We start from the raw sequence: 18,839 nt of genomic DNA, 5'->3' as shown, positions 1-18,839 counted from the left end.
TTGGCCAGTTCATAGTTCATGAAATCAAGTTCATGGAAGGTCAAGCAGCACTAAATTTCCATGAACTTTCAAGCTGTTTGCGGAAATTCATGCCAGTTCATGAACCAGATAGACTGTCTCCACTCAACCCAAATGTTTATGTAACTTCAAAGCAACAACTTGGAAGACATGTAGAAGAGCACCTGGGGGAATTCACCTGTAACTTTGATGTCTCTAGCTTACATAGGTTCCATTCTATAGATTTCTGAACCTCAGTCATTTTAACAGTTGACAGTTCAGAAATGTCTAGAAAAGATCCAGACATCAAACTCAGTGGTCCTCCCCTAGGCCCATTATGCACGTGGGGGGGGGGGAATAGCGCACATTCGGGGTGGAATGGCAGCGACTAAAATCACTGATAACGCACGGTGCTGGCTGCAGATTCGGTGCATGCTGCCGAAAAAGCCGCGTTAGCAAAACGCGGGAGAAAGTGCAGCTTCTGGGTGACCGGGGCGCAACCAAAAGCGGTGGTGGAGTTGCCGCATGCATAATTGGTTACTCTGGGTTTTGCCGCCGTTGTGTCCCGTCCCGTGCATAAGCGGTTTGCTTCGCTTCTTCCCCCTCCGCGTTTTCCATGTGACCCGAAATTGCCATTTCGGCGGCCGTGCATAATGGGCCCTAGATGCTCCTCTATATGCCCTCCAAGTTTGAACCCAAGCCTGTCAAAATTACTGCTCTGGTGATTTTGCTGGAAACCACTTTCCTTGGGAACCTGCTTTGGGGGGGAATGTACCTTGAACCCTATAAATTCAATATTCACAAAAAGTCAGTTTTCTTTCAATACTTTTCTCCAGATATTCATAATCACAGAACAACTCTACATTGTGAGTTTCAATTCTGTTCTTTGTGAACGAATAACCATACGCATCATTGTTGTTTATCCAATTCAATATATGTGGAATTGGATACCAATCAATTATCTTTTCTCTTGAACTTCAGAGGTTATTCAGATGTGGTATTTTACAAAAGAAAATAAACTCATTGGTGCCTTTATTAAGCATTACACCAACCTTTGCCAAGTCCACCAAAGTGTTTGCCTGATCATTCAGTTTCCTCTGCTCCATTTTAACACTTCTTAATCTAAAAGAGGAAAATTCAAGTTAGATAACTGTTTTGTCAGCTCAAAAAACTTTTATACAGCATGCATCTAGACAGATAACTGCATGGACAATGTCTAGGATACTTTGTGTACAGTCGTAACTGGTTATGTGTCTGGTACAATGAAAAGCATGCTTCCTTAACACCGCAAAAAAGAAAGAGAGAGCAAGGAAATGTGATGTCCCCGAGACTACTAATTGCCATGGTTAACGCTGAATTCAAAGTGGGAGGTAAGGATTTATTCATAGTGTATGAAAGAAAGCCAAAACATTCCTTAAAGCTCCAGTATCATGGCAAGTAAGCATAGGAAGTAATGAACAGCAATTAGTTCTTCTTTTTATTGCCTTAATTAAAAGTCTTCCTTATGCATACAAGATTAGATACAGGTATAAGCCCTCTTCAGTCTGAAATGGATTTGGTTAGGAGGCGTTTGAACCTGATGAAAATACAGTGATAAGTGAGTTCCTTGTTAATTTTAAAAAAACTTGTATCTGACCAGCAGCTAAATAAAGAACATTCTTGTTAATATTACTATCCTTAATGTTGCTGACTTGGAATTTAATCCCATTAATTTTAAAAATGTGCATGCACAAAATAGGATTCCTAATTGGTTTCAGTTGGACTGTTTACCTGTCCATGATTAAGATAGAACACTCAGAAGTATCATATACGTATACTATAAAAAATACTCTTGGGTATATTCCTCCCCTGATGCCTAAGAAATTCCAGTTGTGCTAATTAGCTGAGCATAATAAGAGAAGGGGAAACAAGATAGGTTTTTAAAACATTATAATTAGAAAACTTTGAAGTCTTTGTTTACAAGTTTATACCCAACTAATCTCTCTTAGTGAGACCCAGACTGGTTATCTTAGCATTTAAACCACATATAAAGACAGAAATGTCTTTAATCTCTAATATCTGAGATAGAAAAAAGCCTTCTACAAGATGCTAATAGATCAAACAAATATGAATTGTTGTCATTTTTAAAAGGGTACTTTCTTCAATGAATAAAGTAGCCCAGACTTTATAATATTGAGACGTAAGTGCAAGCAAACTTCCCCACTCATTTTAATGGGGGAGGTAGCTCTACAGGGGAATCCTTTGATCATGCACAATTGCTACTTCAATTGATATGAATGTGAAGCTCTTGCAGGTAAGGTCACTTGGTGTGCATACTGGACATCCATAACCATGACTGCTTATCTCCCTTATGATAGCAGTCTAGCAACATAAAGCCACAAAGGCAATAAAAGAGATTGTGTGTCCAAACCAGCAGTTTGGGGTACAATAGCTTGTATCCTACCACTGCCTTAGATCTTTGCTGTGCACATGTTCCTTTTGCAGTCTCCTTTGATCCCTGAAACGCTGGTGCTGTATATTGTTCAGTACAGAGGAAGGACCGCACAAAGTCAACCATTCAGTTTTTTTCTATTAGCAGAGCCTCTGAAGTACAATGATTTGAAAAGAGCAGAGCGATTTCCTCACTCTGCACTGCAGGACCAAGCCCAAGTGGCTTTTAGACCATGTGAAGGCTTGGATTTCCAAGACCAATGTTGCTCTGGCAGTCCTTCACTGAAATGAATTCAGGATCCTTGCAGGTAAGGCCACTTAGTATACACACTGGGAATCCACACCCACAACATATTGTTAATAATGGTGTGAGAAAGTGATGAAGTCCATAACACATCCCATTTGTCAATATTTAGTGAACCACTTGCTGCCATGAAAATGTGGACTTCACTAAATAGGTACAAACTATGTGCGACTGGGAAGAAATCCAACATTGCCACAATCTTCACTAATTATTGGGCTCCTTGTTAAAATGTGCACATCTTGAATTTGTACCTTTGTAAATGTGCAACACTTTCACCAAAACTTGGTTGCAAATACATTTCACAATGCTAGAACTCAGCTGCTTCTTGATTGAACCTTATGCCTCATCCCTTTGAGCACACTGCACTGAAATTATAAGAATGCAACAAGAAGAATGAACATGTGAACAAGACCACAAATTCAGCATTATTTTGGTTTGGTGGGGAATTTATAGACCACAATTACAGGAAGAAGAAAATGTATATATAGGAAACATGATCCATTATTCTGAAGAATTAAGAGTAACAGCATTTAATGAAATGTAACAGGAGTGCTGGTTTGGACACACATTCTTTAAAAGGTTCTTTAAAAGGTTCATTTGAAAGAATATAATGGCAGGATCATCAGTTACCATTTGTAAAATTGAAAGTCAGTCTGTGACATACTGGGCCGGGCTCAGAACTTTTATTTTCTCTTAGGCTGTTTTTGAGAGCCAACCACAAAAATTAAGGGCAAGAGTTTGACAATTAAATAAAATTATAAAAGTAAAGGGGGATATTATTTAAATCCAGTGAAGTGTGATCTGGACAGAATTTTTTTTTTAGAAAAGTGCTAAATATCTAAATTGACTGATCCAGAAATGCATGGAAACAGATAATCTGGGCAGGTGATCTGCACTGTCACCTTGTACAGCATTAGTGAACTTGTACTGAGTGTGTGTGTGTGTGGGGGGGGAGGATGGACTGAAGCTAAGTATACTTTTCCTCTCTAACCCCAATAAGCAGCAACTAGATCTGTCCAAGTTAACTGTACCGATTATTTTTTCTGGGCAAAGGAGCGCATCATTTTATACCACAGGCATACTTATCCTAACTTTTCCATAAAAATTGATTTCTAAATTACCTAAACTTGCAGTGTAATGCTAATGGATTAGTGCTTCCTCATTTTACATTTCTGGCCTTTGTTTAGATAACTGCATTATTATTTTTTTAATTATTTAAGTTTATAAGCTGCCCCTCATGAACCTATCATCTCAGGAGGCATACAACATTGTGAAATAAAACCAGGAAAATACATAATTACATTAAAATTACTAAATTTTTAAAATTACCAAAAAGCTATCATTAGATGTCTCTGGAGTCTCTATGCAGACTGCAATGGTTTGGCAGAATGAACACCATGGTTTGGCAGAATGCAATGGTTTGGCAGAATGAACACCATGTCTGCAGAATTAACACCAGCAGATTGCCTCATAGACTCCACTGGAGAGAACGACCAACTAAACAGAAGAGCCAACAACTGGCGCCAAAGAAAACACAGCTTAAACAGATTGAGGAATACCTTAGAAACCAGTGATCTACATGGCCAAAACTACTGTTTCCAATCGCCAAGAGTGGAAACATATTTTAGACAAGGCAAAAAATCCAGTGGCACCTACAGCAGCGTATTGGCTGAGAGGATAACCTGCTCCACCAATTAACAGCTAAAGAAGAAGAAGAAGAAGAAGAAGAAGAAGAAAAAGAAAAAGAAGAAGAAGAAGAAGAAGAAGTGGAGTCTCTGACTGCAGATTTCCCATAGAGGAGACCCCAGACCAGTTGGGGAGGCCCATATAGAGTTCGGATCTTCCAGGCATACTGGCTTCAACTATATGCCTGATAGAAGAGATTCATCTTACAGGCCTTGCAGAACTGCACTAGTTCTGCCATGATATTTTCTAGGAGCTCCTTTCACCAGGTAGGGGCCAGGGCCAAGAAGGCCCTAGCTCTGGTCAAGGACAGTCTCACTTCTTAGCCAGGGATAACCAGTTGGCTGGCTGTTGCTAACTGTAACATTCTATGGGGGACAGACAGGCAGTCCCTTAGGTATGCAGATCTCAGCCTATGGATGGCCTTGAAAGCACTAGAACCTTGAACCAAATTCAGAACTCCACTGGAAGCCAATGTAGCTGCTGTAAGATAGGTCTTATATGTGCCTTCCGAGATGTCCTAGTGACAGTGTGCAGTTTGCATGGCTTCTTTTAAAACAGATTAGTGATGTGCTCCATTGCATACATATTGCCTATACAATATTGATTACATCATAGATTGCACAATATTGATCACATCAGGCATCCATTGTGATTTAACTAATGCACATTAATTAAATCACAAAACAAAACAGGAATCCTGATAGAATTCTATGTTCATGAATGCATCATTAACCTGTAAAGGAAAAAAGGGCATCAACAGAAAAACTATCCGTTCTGTATTTCAGATATTCTCCAAGTAAAACCAGAAAGAATATGGAGCAGAATGCAGGGTAGAGTAAATCAACAAAACAAGGACAGAGTGGAATGAGAAAACCCACTCATATCAATTAGGCAGGTTACTTCTCCAAAAGAGAGCCACTGGATTGGATTCCTGGTCTTTTGTTGCCAGGTTAAAAGTACAACATTTTGCCTAGAATCTAATCAGATACATGTGTGTACAGGACACTCATTGAAACTGTAGCAAAAAGAAAAGGATTTGCTAGTGCTGAACATGTATTAAAGTATGGTACAGATTCAGCAATAACTATTGATTTGGGGACCCTTCTAGATTTGGGGACCCTTCTTAGGTAGGGGAACGTTATCTATGGACTTGGATTTTCTCTTTTCCGTCAGTGGGGAAGGTGCACAAATGTGCTCACCTCTTTCCCCACATAGAGCTCCTGCTGGTGCTCTGAGATCAGGAAATTTTCCTCTTTTACCTCAGAGTATATGTCTACACATGGGGAAGGAAGCACTGGAGTACTCTTGATGAAGAGGAGAGTACCTTATTTTATTGTGTTCTTTTGTCCTTATCTTAAAAGATGTATTAATTTCCACTGGAGAGTGGAGAGGATAAAACCAACAAAGCTTTTCCGTTGTTCACTGCATTGAGTTCAGCTACCTTTCCAGTGTAATATCTGGAGAAGTCCCTTGTCTAGATAGACATCAGATAAAATTTAGCTAGGAATTGCAAAGCAAGCATGGAAGAGGCTTTTAGAAGAGTTATGTTACAGCAAGGACCCAAAGTGAGTCATAAAGTCCCATTAACAACTATTGTCGCATAAGCTTTAATGGGTTAGATGCCACTGATACAGGGTCTTTGATGTAAACCATGGAACTACACGATGCTACAAGAAATCTGATAATCTTCAACACTTTTTTTTTTTAATTGTAAGAAGAGGTCATGGCAGAGGGGACAGCACAGAACAGAACGGGGGCGGGGGGGGGGGGCAGAATTACACTCCATCAGCGATCAAGCCACAAGCCACAGTTCCAGACTAAAGAGAATAATGCTATGTCTGTTAATATTTAAATGAGGAAGCTATAATTGCAATGGATGCTCCAAAATGGCTACAAAATTAGGAATTTTAAAACCTAGATCAATAGCTGGGGAAAATTAGGAGAAATGTGACCTTGATTCTCAGGAATAATTGTATGACTGATAGGGGCAACACAAAGGGCCAGAGTGGATGTAGCCAGGAATTCGGTAGTTTTAAATTCCAATTATAGCTTCTTGCACTGTTTTGGATGCTGTCTGGGAGGGCACCCCAGTTTTCAAAACTGGCTTTTGGGAGGTGTATGAGGGCCTGCAGTGAGCAGTGGGCTAAAAAGGTATTACGCAAGGCCTGTTCACAGCTCTGGTCTGTCCTTTCTAATTCACTTAACTATAGAGTGACATAGTTTGCATGGGGTTTGATTCAGACTATATCAGACTAATCCTAATCTATAGGTTTAATTGGTTTGGATGTGTGTGTACTATGCTTATAGAGAGTCCACTTCAAAAAATGCCGGTGATTTTCTGCAGATCTTCCTCTTCTGCAAATTTATGTTGATACAGACATCTCTTAGTATTCTTTGGAGAATATAAATAAGCTATGGATATGACTTGGCAATGGCAAACATTTTATAAATTGATCATGTCTTAGCTGCAGCAGTCAGATTAAGAATGAGACTGGCCAGATCTTTCTCTGTAAATTAAGAAATATTGGTGCTCTAATTCCTTCCTTATGAACTTCACTTATCACAGAAGAAACTCATGACTTTGGATCGCAGTTCCACAGTAGCAACCAGACTATTGAAATTCACAAATAAAGGATCCATTTGTTGCATGCAGACAGTGGTAAATTCTGCAAATTTGAAAGGAACAGCTCACACAACTTACTTCCGAGCTCTATTTTCATTGTTGAAATAAAAAGACAAAACAAAAGAAAAGAAACTGTAAAATAGACTAAAACAAATCAACACAATGGGTGGTCTTCATGTGAACGCAAAGGGCTCCATTGGGTAGCTTGCAGTTCACACATTTTCCCCATCGCATTCTGTGGGATAGTGATTAATAGCGGTTGAGTCCAACTCAGATGGAAAATCAGTAGTACCAGTTTGTATCAGTATATTCTCGGCTTCTGTACCACATTTTACAATGTCAGAAAACAGCCAATGTCTTCTCATATAGCCTTGATGCAAACATAGTGTGATACACACAATATCTACACCCTCCTCTTGCTTTTCTCACATTAGTGTACTAGAGAGTCAAACGTTAACACTAAGGAACCATATAACTGATATGAACAAACTATTTCTTTCTAACTGACTAGTACTAGTAGGCTAGTATTAAAACTTTTAAAAAGAAATAAGGAGATTTAAAGGAAAATAATAAATAAATATGGTTGAAAAATATATTGTTATTAGATAAAAAGGAGAAATGCTGTATATAAAAAGAAAATAAAATTAGCATTTTAAAGTTACCAACAGAGTATCACTAGATAAATTCACAGGGAACATTTCTATTTTATTACTATACAGCATCTAATTTTACTGATTTATTTTACTCTAGGTAAACTGATTCCAGACAAAGGAAAAAACATCACTAAAACTGAATGCTAAAGCTGTATGGCAGGAAAGATAATGGGGATTGCTTTACCAAGTTTCTTGATCAATAGCTGATAATAAAGATCTATAACCTTCGGCAGGACTTTTTCAGATTAATGGTGTAAAGCTGCACTTATTTTCTCAGTAAATCAAATAAATACAAATTTACTACAAAAGCAAGTTCAAAAAATTTCTAACACTGAGCACTTAAAAAATAAGGTAAATAAGAAAACTAAGACTCACATACTCTATTTTAAATGAGATCTATCATATGATAGTCACCACATTGCTTGTCTGTCAAGATCACTTTGGTGTCTCTATTGTCAGGCAGGGTAGATTCCATCCTGACACATACAGAGATAATGAACTGTGAAGACTGATTATGCAGACTGATTATGTGATAGCTCACAACAGTAAGGTGACCAGATTTTAACATTGGTAAAGCGGGACACCATTGACCGGGGGGGGGGGGGTTCTTGATTAAAAATTTGGTCTATATGGAGCAACAAAAAGTTTCATAGAATGCATAGAACGCAAAAATAGTATAGTAATATATATTTTTTTAATTTCATCATAAGTGCAATTTACCAGGCACCCCCAGATTTCCCTCCAAAAGTGGGACAATCTGGTCACCTTACACAACAGAGACTATCTAATCCTAAATCATGTCCATTCGGAAGTGAATCCCACATAATCCAATGAATCTTATTTCCTACCAGAGATATTTAAGACTGCATCTTTAGGCTATTACGAAAATTTTGCATGTGAATCTAACACAAATGTATTACTCACTGCAATTCACACACAAAGGCCATACCCCACTGGGAAGGTAAATGCAATTTACAATATGTAAATCAAATTTTAGAAGCAAAACACTTATTTTTGTAGAATTTCCTGTGTATATTCTACTTTACAACCTGAATATACTAAGTGATAACTAATTAGAAAGAGAACAGCATTGCAACCATTTCAAATCAATGGAAAAGAAGAATCATGAATCATCTGTGATCCTTCTTCTCCCCTGATTCTTCCAATATTTAAAAGTTCTGTTTGTTCTGTATGTATCCTGGAATCCACACATCACTACACAGGGAATATCTTTAAATCCCATTATAAACAATACACCAAAAGCATCAAAAGAAGGATGTGATTAAGAAGCAGTATGAGTAACTCACTCTTCTACTTTAACCACTTGCTTTGGTGCTTTCTTAGGGCCAAACTTGATGTGATGGCATCCTCACATCTGCCATGGAGATGCAACCACCATTTGAAAGCCTAAAATGGGGGATTTAAAATTGCTGTAAGGTCCTGAGCCTATAGCTAGATTTGCCAGTCTTCAAGTGGTGACCGGGGATCTCCTGGGATTACAATTGAGAAAATGGATTCTTTGAAAGGTTGACTACAAGATTTTACCCCATTGAAATTCCTCCCCACCCCAAACCCTGCCATCTTAGGCTCCCCCCCCCTCCCAATATGCAGATATTTCCTAACTTGGAGCTGGCAATTTTATCTACTGCACAACAAGAAGCACTCTTGTGTGTCCCCCAGTCCCCCTTTTCAAGTGCCAAAACAGCACTTGTAGCATTTTTAATCAACACATTTTAGGCTTTAAAATGGCAGAGGCATCCCCATGTCTAGTTTGACTCTTGGTATAGTTTCATCAATTTGAACTTGCTTCAAGTCATGGTCACACTAGAAATAAGGCAAGAAATCCATCAGAACCTCCATAGTTTTTAAAATGCTTGTTAATAGACTCATGCAGCTTCTGTCTTTCTTCAAAAGAAGTGAGGGGATGCTGAAGGAAGGAGTATTTAATGCTTTCTTCCCAATGCTGCTATTCAGTCTTCTATTCCCCCCCCCCACCTGTGCTATAAACCAGACATGTGTAGCACTTGCACCCAGGTTTTCCTCCTGCAAACCTGCAATTAGCTTTGCTGGGGCAATTTAAATTATTGAAGAAGCATGGGGGGAAAGAGTTAAACATCCCAGTGACACTCTTCATGACACTCTTATTCAAATAAACCCTGTGAAGATGCTAATTAGCTGTTTAAAAATTGCAGGACATCTTTAACATGGATTTCTCTTGTCATCTCTAAGTTTGATCCTCGATGAAGACTACACAATGACCTAAAATTCATGCTTGGGATTGTTTAAAATCAATACATATTGTTTTATGTTTCTGTCACAATTCATGTATTATGATGTACCATCCTAAACTAGACAATACTCATGGGGCCATGCACTCCTATGACCCTGGGCTTGGTCCTTTCATTCTCTTGCATCCCCTTTCCCAACCTGAGATCTCTCTGCTTGCCATAGAGCAGGCAGGTTGAGGGGAGACTCTTGTTGTAGTTTTTGTTTGCTACCACTGGCCTGTAACCCAAGCTTCTCTGGTCTCACCTGGCATAGCAAATACTAGATTTTGGCCACTCTACAAAGAAAATCATATGGAATCTGTGTGGTCTTCATTTATTCATGGATTCTGCAATTCATGGATTATTCAATATAACTCAATAAATATGGCTTCTCCTTTTATTTTGTGATATGCTCTAATGGAGCAAAGTATTCTATTCTTTTCAATTATAATATGTAACAACACTATTCAAGAGCCTCTTGTAGCACAGAGTGGTAAGGCAGCCGTCTGAAAGCTTTGCCCATGAGGCTGGGAGTTCAATCCCAGCAGCCGGCTCAAGGTTGACTCAGCCTTCCATCCTTCCGAGGTCGGTAAAATGAGTACCCAGCTTGCTGGGGGTAAACGGTCATGACTGGGGAAAGCACTGGCAAACCACCCCGTATTGAGTCTGCCATGAAAATGCTAGAGGGCATCACCCCAAGGGTCAAACATGACCCGGTGCTTGCACAGGGGATACCTTTACCTTTACCTTTAACAATACTATCAATGTGTAAATTAACTAATCATTGCAATATATATAAATATATAAATATAAATTAAATATTAAAAAACTTATTTGCCTCATAACAAAGGACCACTACCAAATGCAAGCAAACAAAATAAACTATGACTTGGACATTCCTAAAACTTTCTAGAAAATTCAAACAGGATATTAATTAGTAGGGGGGGGGAAATTTAGAGTCCAGTGGCACCTTTAAGACCAACAAAGTTGGTATCTTGACATTGTATCTGAGGAAGTGTGCATGTACACAAAAGCTCATACCTTGAATAAAACTTTGTTGGTCTTAAAGGTGACACTGGACTTGTTCTGCTGCTTCGGAGTAACAGGGCTGTCCACTTGAATCAATTAGTAGGGGGGTTATAATGAAATACCCAAGGTGAATATTGCTGTTTTGAGTCATTGCCATGTTTTCTGGAATGGTATTAAGAATCTGGGATTCTTAGTGAAATGAAGAATTTCCTAAAATGAACTTATCCAGTTAAATGAAGATTTCCCTGAAGAAATCTGTATTGTTTTCAAGCTTGGGAGCTACTAGCTGCATACAATGTATGCTTGTCTTTCTTGTAATCTACTGGTTTCTTGAATAATGGCACTACTTTCTTCCTATTGGATCCTTAAAAGGAAGAGGACAGAGCACTTCCAGCCTTCACTTTTGGAAACAAGCCACAGAGAGTCAGAATTTTCCTTCCCTCCCTCTTCTGGGCTGAGAAAACCCTTAGAGAAGAATGTGGTCATTCTAGTCCCAGAAGACCTTTGCTATTCCCAAGGAATGTCATTTCACTCTGGGGTTGGTTATTCCAGTCCCGGTATAGCTTATCTGAGTCTAGTCATTCCATTCTGGAGGCTATCATTCCCATCCCAAAACACTTTTATTTTACTTCCAGGGACTGTCATTCCATTCTGGATACTTTCAGATTTCTTGAACTCTGTTCTACATTTTCCCTGCAACTTTTGTGTGCTGTAATAGATTTCAATGGAGCCCATGCAAGTCAGTTGGCATTCCTGACTCTCATTGTATCCAATGGGCCTTTAAGCATTTCCCATTGTTCCCAGTGTCATTTATGTTAGTACAGCCTCAAAATAAATAAACAGCTGCCAGGACCCTCAGATACATTCTCCATTGAAAATAATGGCCCCAAATACCAATGGGATATGCATTCAGATGCACATCTGGGTACCCATTCAGATAGCAATATTTTTCCTTGACAGAAAGCAAATTAGGTAGAAAATCAAACAGATGGTAGACTTGGGATAGTTGCCCTACCGGTAGAACTAGAATATCTGTGCTGGAAATCAAATCTTGATTGATTACAGCAGTACTCCTAATTGGGAGGAAAAAAGACATACCCAAAGTGTACTTACTGGTGAATAGCTTGCAAGAATTTCCGCTGATGTTTCCTTACTTTTGCATGGTCTATCTTTTTTACCAGCTTTGTATTTTTATAAATTAACCATGTTTCCCTGAGTACATTGGCGGCTGCATTTTTCACCTGTTTGACAAAAGAAAACACCAAGCTAAAATAGCATTATCTCCTTTTTGAATCTTCTCTGGAACATTGTGTCTATTACAAATATTTATAATAATGACCGCTCTTGAGACTGGATGCTTGAGAAAGCTAATGCATACAAGTCTTTGTTCTCCACTTCTTGGTACATCCAATGTCTACACTATGGGGAGCCACAAGATGTATACATTTATAACCATGATGCAATAGCTCAGATGAATGTACTGACTTTCCCTTCCCAGTTCATTCATATGCAAGCGTTTCCCCTTTGTACTGTGTGGTCATGGATCATTTTCCATTCATACATACCAAGATACAGTTGGATGATTAGATCATGCTCAGTGTGTACTTGCAGACAAAAATAACTGTATAATTAGAAGTGTAACAAAAAAGCTGGATACACAATAATTTGACAGCATTCCACAAACTCTTTTATCTCAAAAGCTGTTTCTTCACATCAGTCCAGAAACAGTAAACTTATTCATTTATTTATTATATTTATATACCACCCTCCCCGGAGGCTCAGGGCGGTTTACGTGGAACATATGAACAATACATATGTATTGTACTAAATTCTCCTCCCTTTTACAAATGAAATCTCTCTCAATAACATTTTAAGGGAATGTGGGAAAGTTAGTCAATTGAAGGGAAAAAGCCAGATTAAACTGGCATGTATGGTGTGTGTAATTAGACTGAGTCTAATTCATTTCCCAACCAACTTACTTCCATCATGTTGCTCTAGAACAAAATTATCAACTCTGCTACCAACTGACCAAATATTCAAAGATTATGTAAAGTTTGAACACTGTCAGTGGAATCCTAAACATAGTTACATCCTTCTAAGCCTATTGACTCTGTTTAGGTTTGCACTGTAAATTATTCAAAACTAAATGCCCTTTGACATATCAATTCATATAGTCATTTATGTTCTAAGAAAAAAATGAAATGTTATAGAACACAAAAGAGACAACAAGTATAACTTACTCTTTTAGTTAGCTGGGTATCCATCATGAAATTATGTACATGTTTCTCAGCTTTGGTAAGTTCTAATTTCCTTGCAACCACAGCTACCACCAGTGCAGTGCACCCAGCACCCTGAAAAATATGAATTAAACAAACCCTGAAGTGCTGCAATATTATTTCTAAAGAACTGATCTGGTACTGACAAAGTATGAAGAGAAATCAGGTTAGGTTCCTAGTCTGAATGTGTTATGTAATACAATACTTTAATTGAAAAGTACTTAACAAGGGGACAATCAGTGACTCTATGGTTGGAGTAATGGCACCCTCCATGTGTCACTCCCCATCTGCAATTCTCTCTTCTAGAATTGTTGAGGCTGTCACTATATAGAACTACCATATTTCAACAAGCGACTTTAAAGAAATAAATGGAAAAGCCAGTTATTAACAGAAGAACATAACCTGGATACCCCAAGCTAGTCTGATCTCATCAGATCTTCAAAGCTAAGCATGATTACCTCTGGTCAGTATTTGGATGGGAGACCACTGGGGAAGTTCAGGGTTGCTATGCAAAAGCAAGCAATGGCACTTCTGAATGTCTTTTATGGTAAACCCCATAGTGTTTTTAAGACAAGTCTGCTGCAACTTGACCGCAAAGAACCACAACCTCCCAGAAATGCTTATAGCCTTAGCATCAAATCTAAGAGTCTATGTGTATTTGCTGTAACACGGGAAATGTGTAAGATGAATAAGTACATTTACTTTTAAATTCATAGAATCATAGCGTTGGAAGGAGCCATACAGGCCATCTAGTCCAACCCCCTGCTCAAAGCAGGATCAGCACAAAGCATCCTAAAGCATCCAAGAAAAGTGTGTATCCAACCTTTGCTTGAAGACTGCCAGTGAGGGGGAGCTCACCACCCCCATAGGCAGCCTATTCCACTGCTGAAGTACTCTGACTGTGAACATTTTTTTCCTGATATCTGGCCTATATCATTGTACTTGTAGTTTAAACCCATTACTGCGTGTCCTTTCCTCTGCAGCCAATGGGAACAGCGTCCTGCCCTCCTCCAAATGACCACCTTTCAAATACTTAAAGAGGGCTATCATATCCCCTCTCAACCTCCTTTTCTTCAGGCTGAACATTCCCAAGTCCCTCAACCTATTTTCATAAGGCTTGGTCCCTTGGCCCCAGATCACCCTCGTCGCTCTCCTCTGTACCCTTTCCATTTTATCTACATCCTTCTTGAAGTGAGGCCTCCAGAACTGCACACAGTACTCCAGGTGCAGTCTGACCAGTGATGTATACAATGGGACTATGACATCTTGTGATTTTGATGTGATGCCCCTGTTGATACAGCCCAAAATGGCATTTGCATTTTTACCGCTACATCACACTGCCTGCTCATGTTTAGTTTACAATCCACAAGTACCCCAAGGTCTCGTTCACACACAGTGTTACCTAGAAGCGTATCCCCCATCCAGTAGGCATGTTTTTCATTTTTCTGACCCAGATGCAGAACTTTATACTTATCTTTATTAAATTGTATCTTGTTCTCATTTGCCCATTTTTCCATTGTGTTCAGATCTCGTTGAACTCTAGTCTCTATCTTCTGGAGGATTTGCCAGTCCTCCCAATTTGGTGTCATCTGCAAACTTGATGAGTAGTCCCTCCACCCCTCATCTAGATCATTAATAAATATGTTAAAAAGTACCGGGCGGAGCACCGAGCCCTGAGGTACCCCACTACTCATCTCCCTCCAGTCTGATGAAACACCATTGACAACAACTCTTTGAGTGCGGTTCTCTAACCAATTCCCTATCCACCTAACTATTTGAAAATCCAGATTGCAGTCCTTCAATTTATCCATCAGAACATCATGGGGAACCTTATCAAAAGCTTTACTAAAATCCAAGTAAACGACATCAACCGAATTTCCACGATCCAGCCAACCTGTTACTTGGTCAAAAAAGGAAACCAGGTTGGTCTGACAGGACCTGTTGGAGACAAATCCATGCTGACTTCCTTGGATCACCAAATTGTCCACCAGATGTTTGCAGATCACTCCCTTTAATATCTGCTCCATTATCTTCCCCACACCAGAGGTCAGACTCACTGGTCTGTAGTTTCCCGGGCCATCCTTCCTAGTAACCTGTAGGTAGTCTTCTTTAGAGCTCTGTGCTTCCCTCCATTTCCTGAACATTTCCCTTTTCTTTCTTAGTTCCTCTTGAAGTTCTCTGTTCATCCAAATAAGCTTCTTAGAGCTCCTGCAGTGTTTTCGTCTTTCTGGGATAGTCATTGATTGAGCATGCTCTTGTTTGAGTATCGCCCACCCTTCACATGTTCCCTTCCCTTCCAGCACTCTCGTCCATGGTATGACACTCATCATGTTTATTAAAGTTTGCCCTACGAAAATCCAACATCCGCGCCTGGCTACAAGCTTCATTGCCTCCCCATCTCAAAAGGAATTCTATGAGGACATGGTCACTTCCCCCTAGTGTCCCCACCTCCTTCATCTCATCCACCAACTCTTGCCTGTTTGTCTTGCCTGTTGGTCAGAAATATTTGTATTGGTCACTTTCCTTAGCCACCTTTAAGCATCCAACTATATGTAATATTAAAAAGGCATTAAAAAAGTCAAGTATTATAAAGTCATCTTGAAAAATCCACTATGAAGCAAAGAATTATTGGGTATATGGAGCTAGAGAGGTCAGCTGAGTAGAGTCTGGAGCACTACCACTTTTGGGAATGCCAAAGGCCACTGATGACACAAACTACCCTAGAAATTTAGTCTGACGAAAAGTGCTTGCACTCGAAAGCTCACGCCTTGAATAAATCTTTGTTGGTCTTAAAGGTGCTACTGGACTCTGATTTTATATTCCCTAGAAATGATCCTGTTCTAAAATTCTTCAAAAGAAAGGAGCCAGGTTTCAAATTTTAAAATCCTATGTTTGCACTTTTTAGTTGAGATGAGCAAGTGTGCACACTACCTTAACCTGGCAACATGCCTGGGCCAAGTTTTTGCTGGGAAGCACTGCATGAGAGGATCTTCTTGCTTCAGAGTATTTGTTCCTCTTCAGTTTATTGTTAACAGTATTCAACTGTATGAATTATTCTTCCTGAGGCAGTAAAGGACAGGACTGGAGATTACAGAAATAATGAGAAAAAAGGAAATTGGGACTTCAACACAGGGCCAGGGATTATGAGGAAAAAAGCTGATGCATTGATCACTGGCATGCAGTCCTACTAAAATCAGTTTGCTTAGACTGGGAATTATTCTATATGGGGTTGGACTATAGAACTGGAAAAGAGCACAACATTTTAAATATAAGAGAACCACTGTTCTTTATGTACCGTATTTGCCGGCGTATAAGACGACTGGGCGTATAAGACGGCCCCCCAACATTTCCACTCAAAATATAGAGTTTGTTACATTACATTACAGTACTATGGTCCACTATGGGCAGCTATGTCTATCCCAACTGAAGTGCACCCGGTGTATAGGACAACCCCCCCACTTGGAGGCATGTTTTTCAGGGGGGAAAAGTAGTCTTATACGCCAGCAAATACTTATTGTATAAGAACACTGAAAAATGACTGTCCGTAATTTAGAGATTAGCATTTTTCAGGTTTCTCTGCTAAGCATTAAGGCAAATTATGGACATTAGAACAAGTCACATTATTAATATCGGTGTTAAAAACAGCATTTAACATTTACACTGCAGCAATAATGAACCTAATTGAGCCAATTTATAATACTTGATCAATCTGTCTTTTAAGAAAGTACAATTATATTAGGAACAAATGCAATAAAAGCAGCAGCCTGTTTAAACTTTATCTTTGGACTTTAATAAAACCTTACCTCAAATCTAATTAAAGCATGAAAAGTGAAATACAGTGTAATTTTCTCTTTCCTCTACCCACAAGGGGAGAGGTTGACATTCTGTTAGCAATGGTTTACTGGAATTATACATTAAACTTTTTAAATTATAATACATTTGCATCCCTACAAATTCTTTCAAAGGCTGATGTTTGCCATAGTCCTTACAATGTGTTTGTGGCTAACTTTGCAAATCAAGTTTAACATAAATAAATACAAATAATTTGACCTAAAATGTAGAACTTTTTGATCTCATTGATTTAATCTATTCCAGTTAGGAAAAGTACCCATAATATGTGGAATGAAAATATGCATTATTGGTCACCTATTTTAAAAATAAAAACCCCATGTCCAATAAAGATAATCTCTGTAGTCCTGCAAAACTAAAATATGGCCAATCTCTCCAACAGTATATTATGGCATGATGCTTACTGCTAATTTATATCATGGCCAAACCTAGCCCCTGTACTGTCTAGGCATGGAGGAAATTTTTGGCCTTACCTTTTCAAGTATGAAGCACATGGCATGACAAGGATTCTAATGGTGGTACAGCTGTAGGGTGCCCTGTGTTCCCCAGCTGGAGTGATATCCAGGCACTCAAGCAAAGTCCTAGGTGGCCATCATACCATTGCATTGAGTGGCAGTAATATTTGGGCAGTGGAGTAGATTAGGAGGAAACCCTCCTGTGGGATGAAAGTCAGATTTATCCTTTGTGGGAGGGGCTTTGTTCAGCCTATGTGTGTCCCTTTACTCTGTTCCCCCCCCCATCAGGGTGCAGTACAACAGAGCAAACAGACATCACCCACTGGAGTCTTTCATTGATGTGTCAAGGGGACTCATTGGGAGCAAGCAGCAGTAGTGAACAACAGCTTCCACCCAACGTGCATGACTCACCCAGACCTGGCTATTAGTTACTGTTCAATGGCAGACATTCCACACAAAAAAGAGTGGTACAGTGATTGCAATTTCCAACTAGGCTCTGAGAAGCCCAGTTTTAAATCCCAGCTGTACCATAGAAGCTCACTGGGTGATCTTGACCAGTCACCTATTTTCAGTTTAATCTATCTCATAAGTAAAGGTGAAGGTAAAGGTAAAGCTATCCCCTGTGCAAGCATCAAATCATGTCTGACCCTTGGCGTGACGCCCTCCAGCGTTTTCATGGCAGACTCAATACAGGGTGGCCTTGCCAGTGCCTTCCCCAGTCATTACCGTTTTACCCCCCAGCTGGGTACTCATTTTACCGACCTCAGAAGAATGGAAGGCTGAGTCAACCTTGAGCCGGCTGCTGGGATCGAACTCCCAACCTCATGGACAGACAGCTTCAGACAGCATTTCTGCTGCTTACCACTCTGCGCCACAAGAGGCTCTAATCTCATAAGTATTAAACATAAATGGAGCAAACTTGAATGGTATAAGCTGTTCATTATGAAGAAAGGCGGGGTAGAACTGATGTAACTAAACAATAAATACAGCTGAAGGTGGGGACCGTTTCTGCATGGAGGCGCAAAACTTGCACTGCCTCCTGTATGCAAACATGCGGTTGAAAGCCGCTGTTTGCAAGTTTCCTGATGGTAGACCCCTCCCATGTTTTCCTGCTGCCTTGTTGTGGCTTTTTGCCTCCAGATGAGGTGACAAGAGAAAACAAGTCAAACTTCTGTCCCCTGCTCCTTGACTTGTCAGTCACAGAAGCCATCCATCACACCACAGTGACTGTCTCAAGAACTCAAACTTCCGTCCTCCCCTAGCCCCAAAA

At 39.6% G+C, this 18,839-nt stretch overlaps 1 protein-coding gene across 1 annotated transcript in view; it reads right to left on the bottom strand.

Moving 5' to 3' along the window:
- The window catches only part of KCNN2 (potassium calcium-activated channel subfamily N member 2), a 99,347-nt gene that overhangs the window by 6,398 nt on the left and 74,110 nt on the right, over positions 1-18,839 (bottom strand). The window contains exons 5-7 of the mRNA XM_077344319.1: positions 13,230-13,340; positions 12,103-12,230; positions 1,050-1,119 (exon numbers count right to left, since the gene is read on the bottom strand). Of these exons, the coding sequence (XP_077200434.1) occupies positions 1,050-1,119; positions 12,103-12,230; positions 13,230-13,340 (309 nt within the window). The remainder of the gene's footprint in view (positions 1-1,049; positions 1,120-12,102; positions 12,231-13,229; positions 13,341-18,839) is intronic.

Source organism: Paroedura picta, chromosome 7, assembly GCF_049243985.1.
Source record: "Paroedura picta isolate Pp20150507F chromosome 7, Ppicta_v3.0, whole genome shotgun sequence".
In the NCBI taxonomy this organism is placed as follows: Eukaryota; Metazoa; Chordata; class Lepidosauria; order Squamata; family Gekkonidae; genus Paroedura; species Paroedura picta.
The sequence above is the reverse complement of the archived record's forward strand: the minus strand, read 5'-3'. Positions and strand labels throughout refer to the sequence as shown.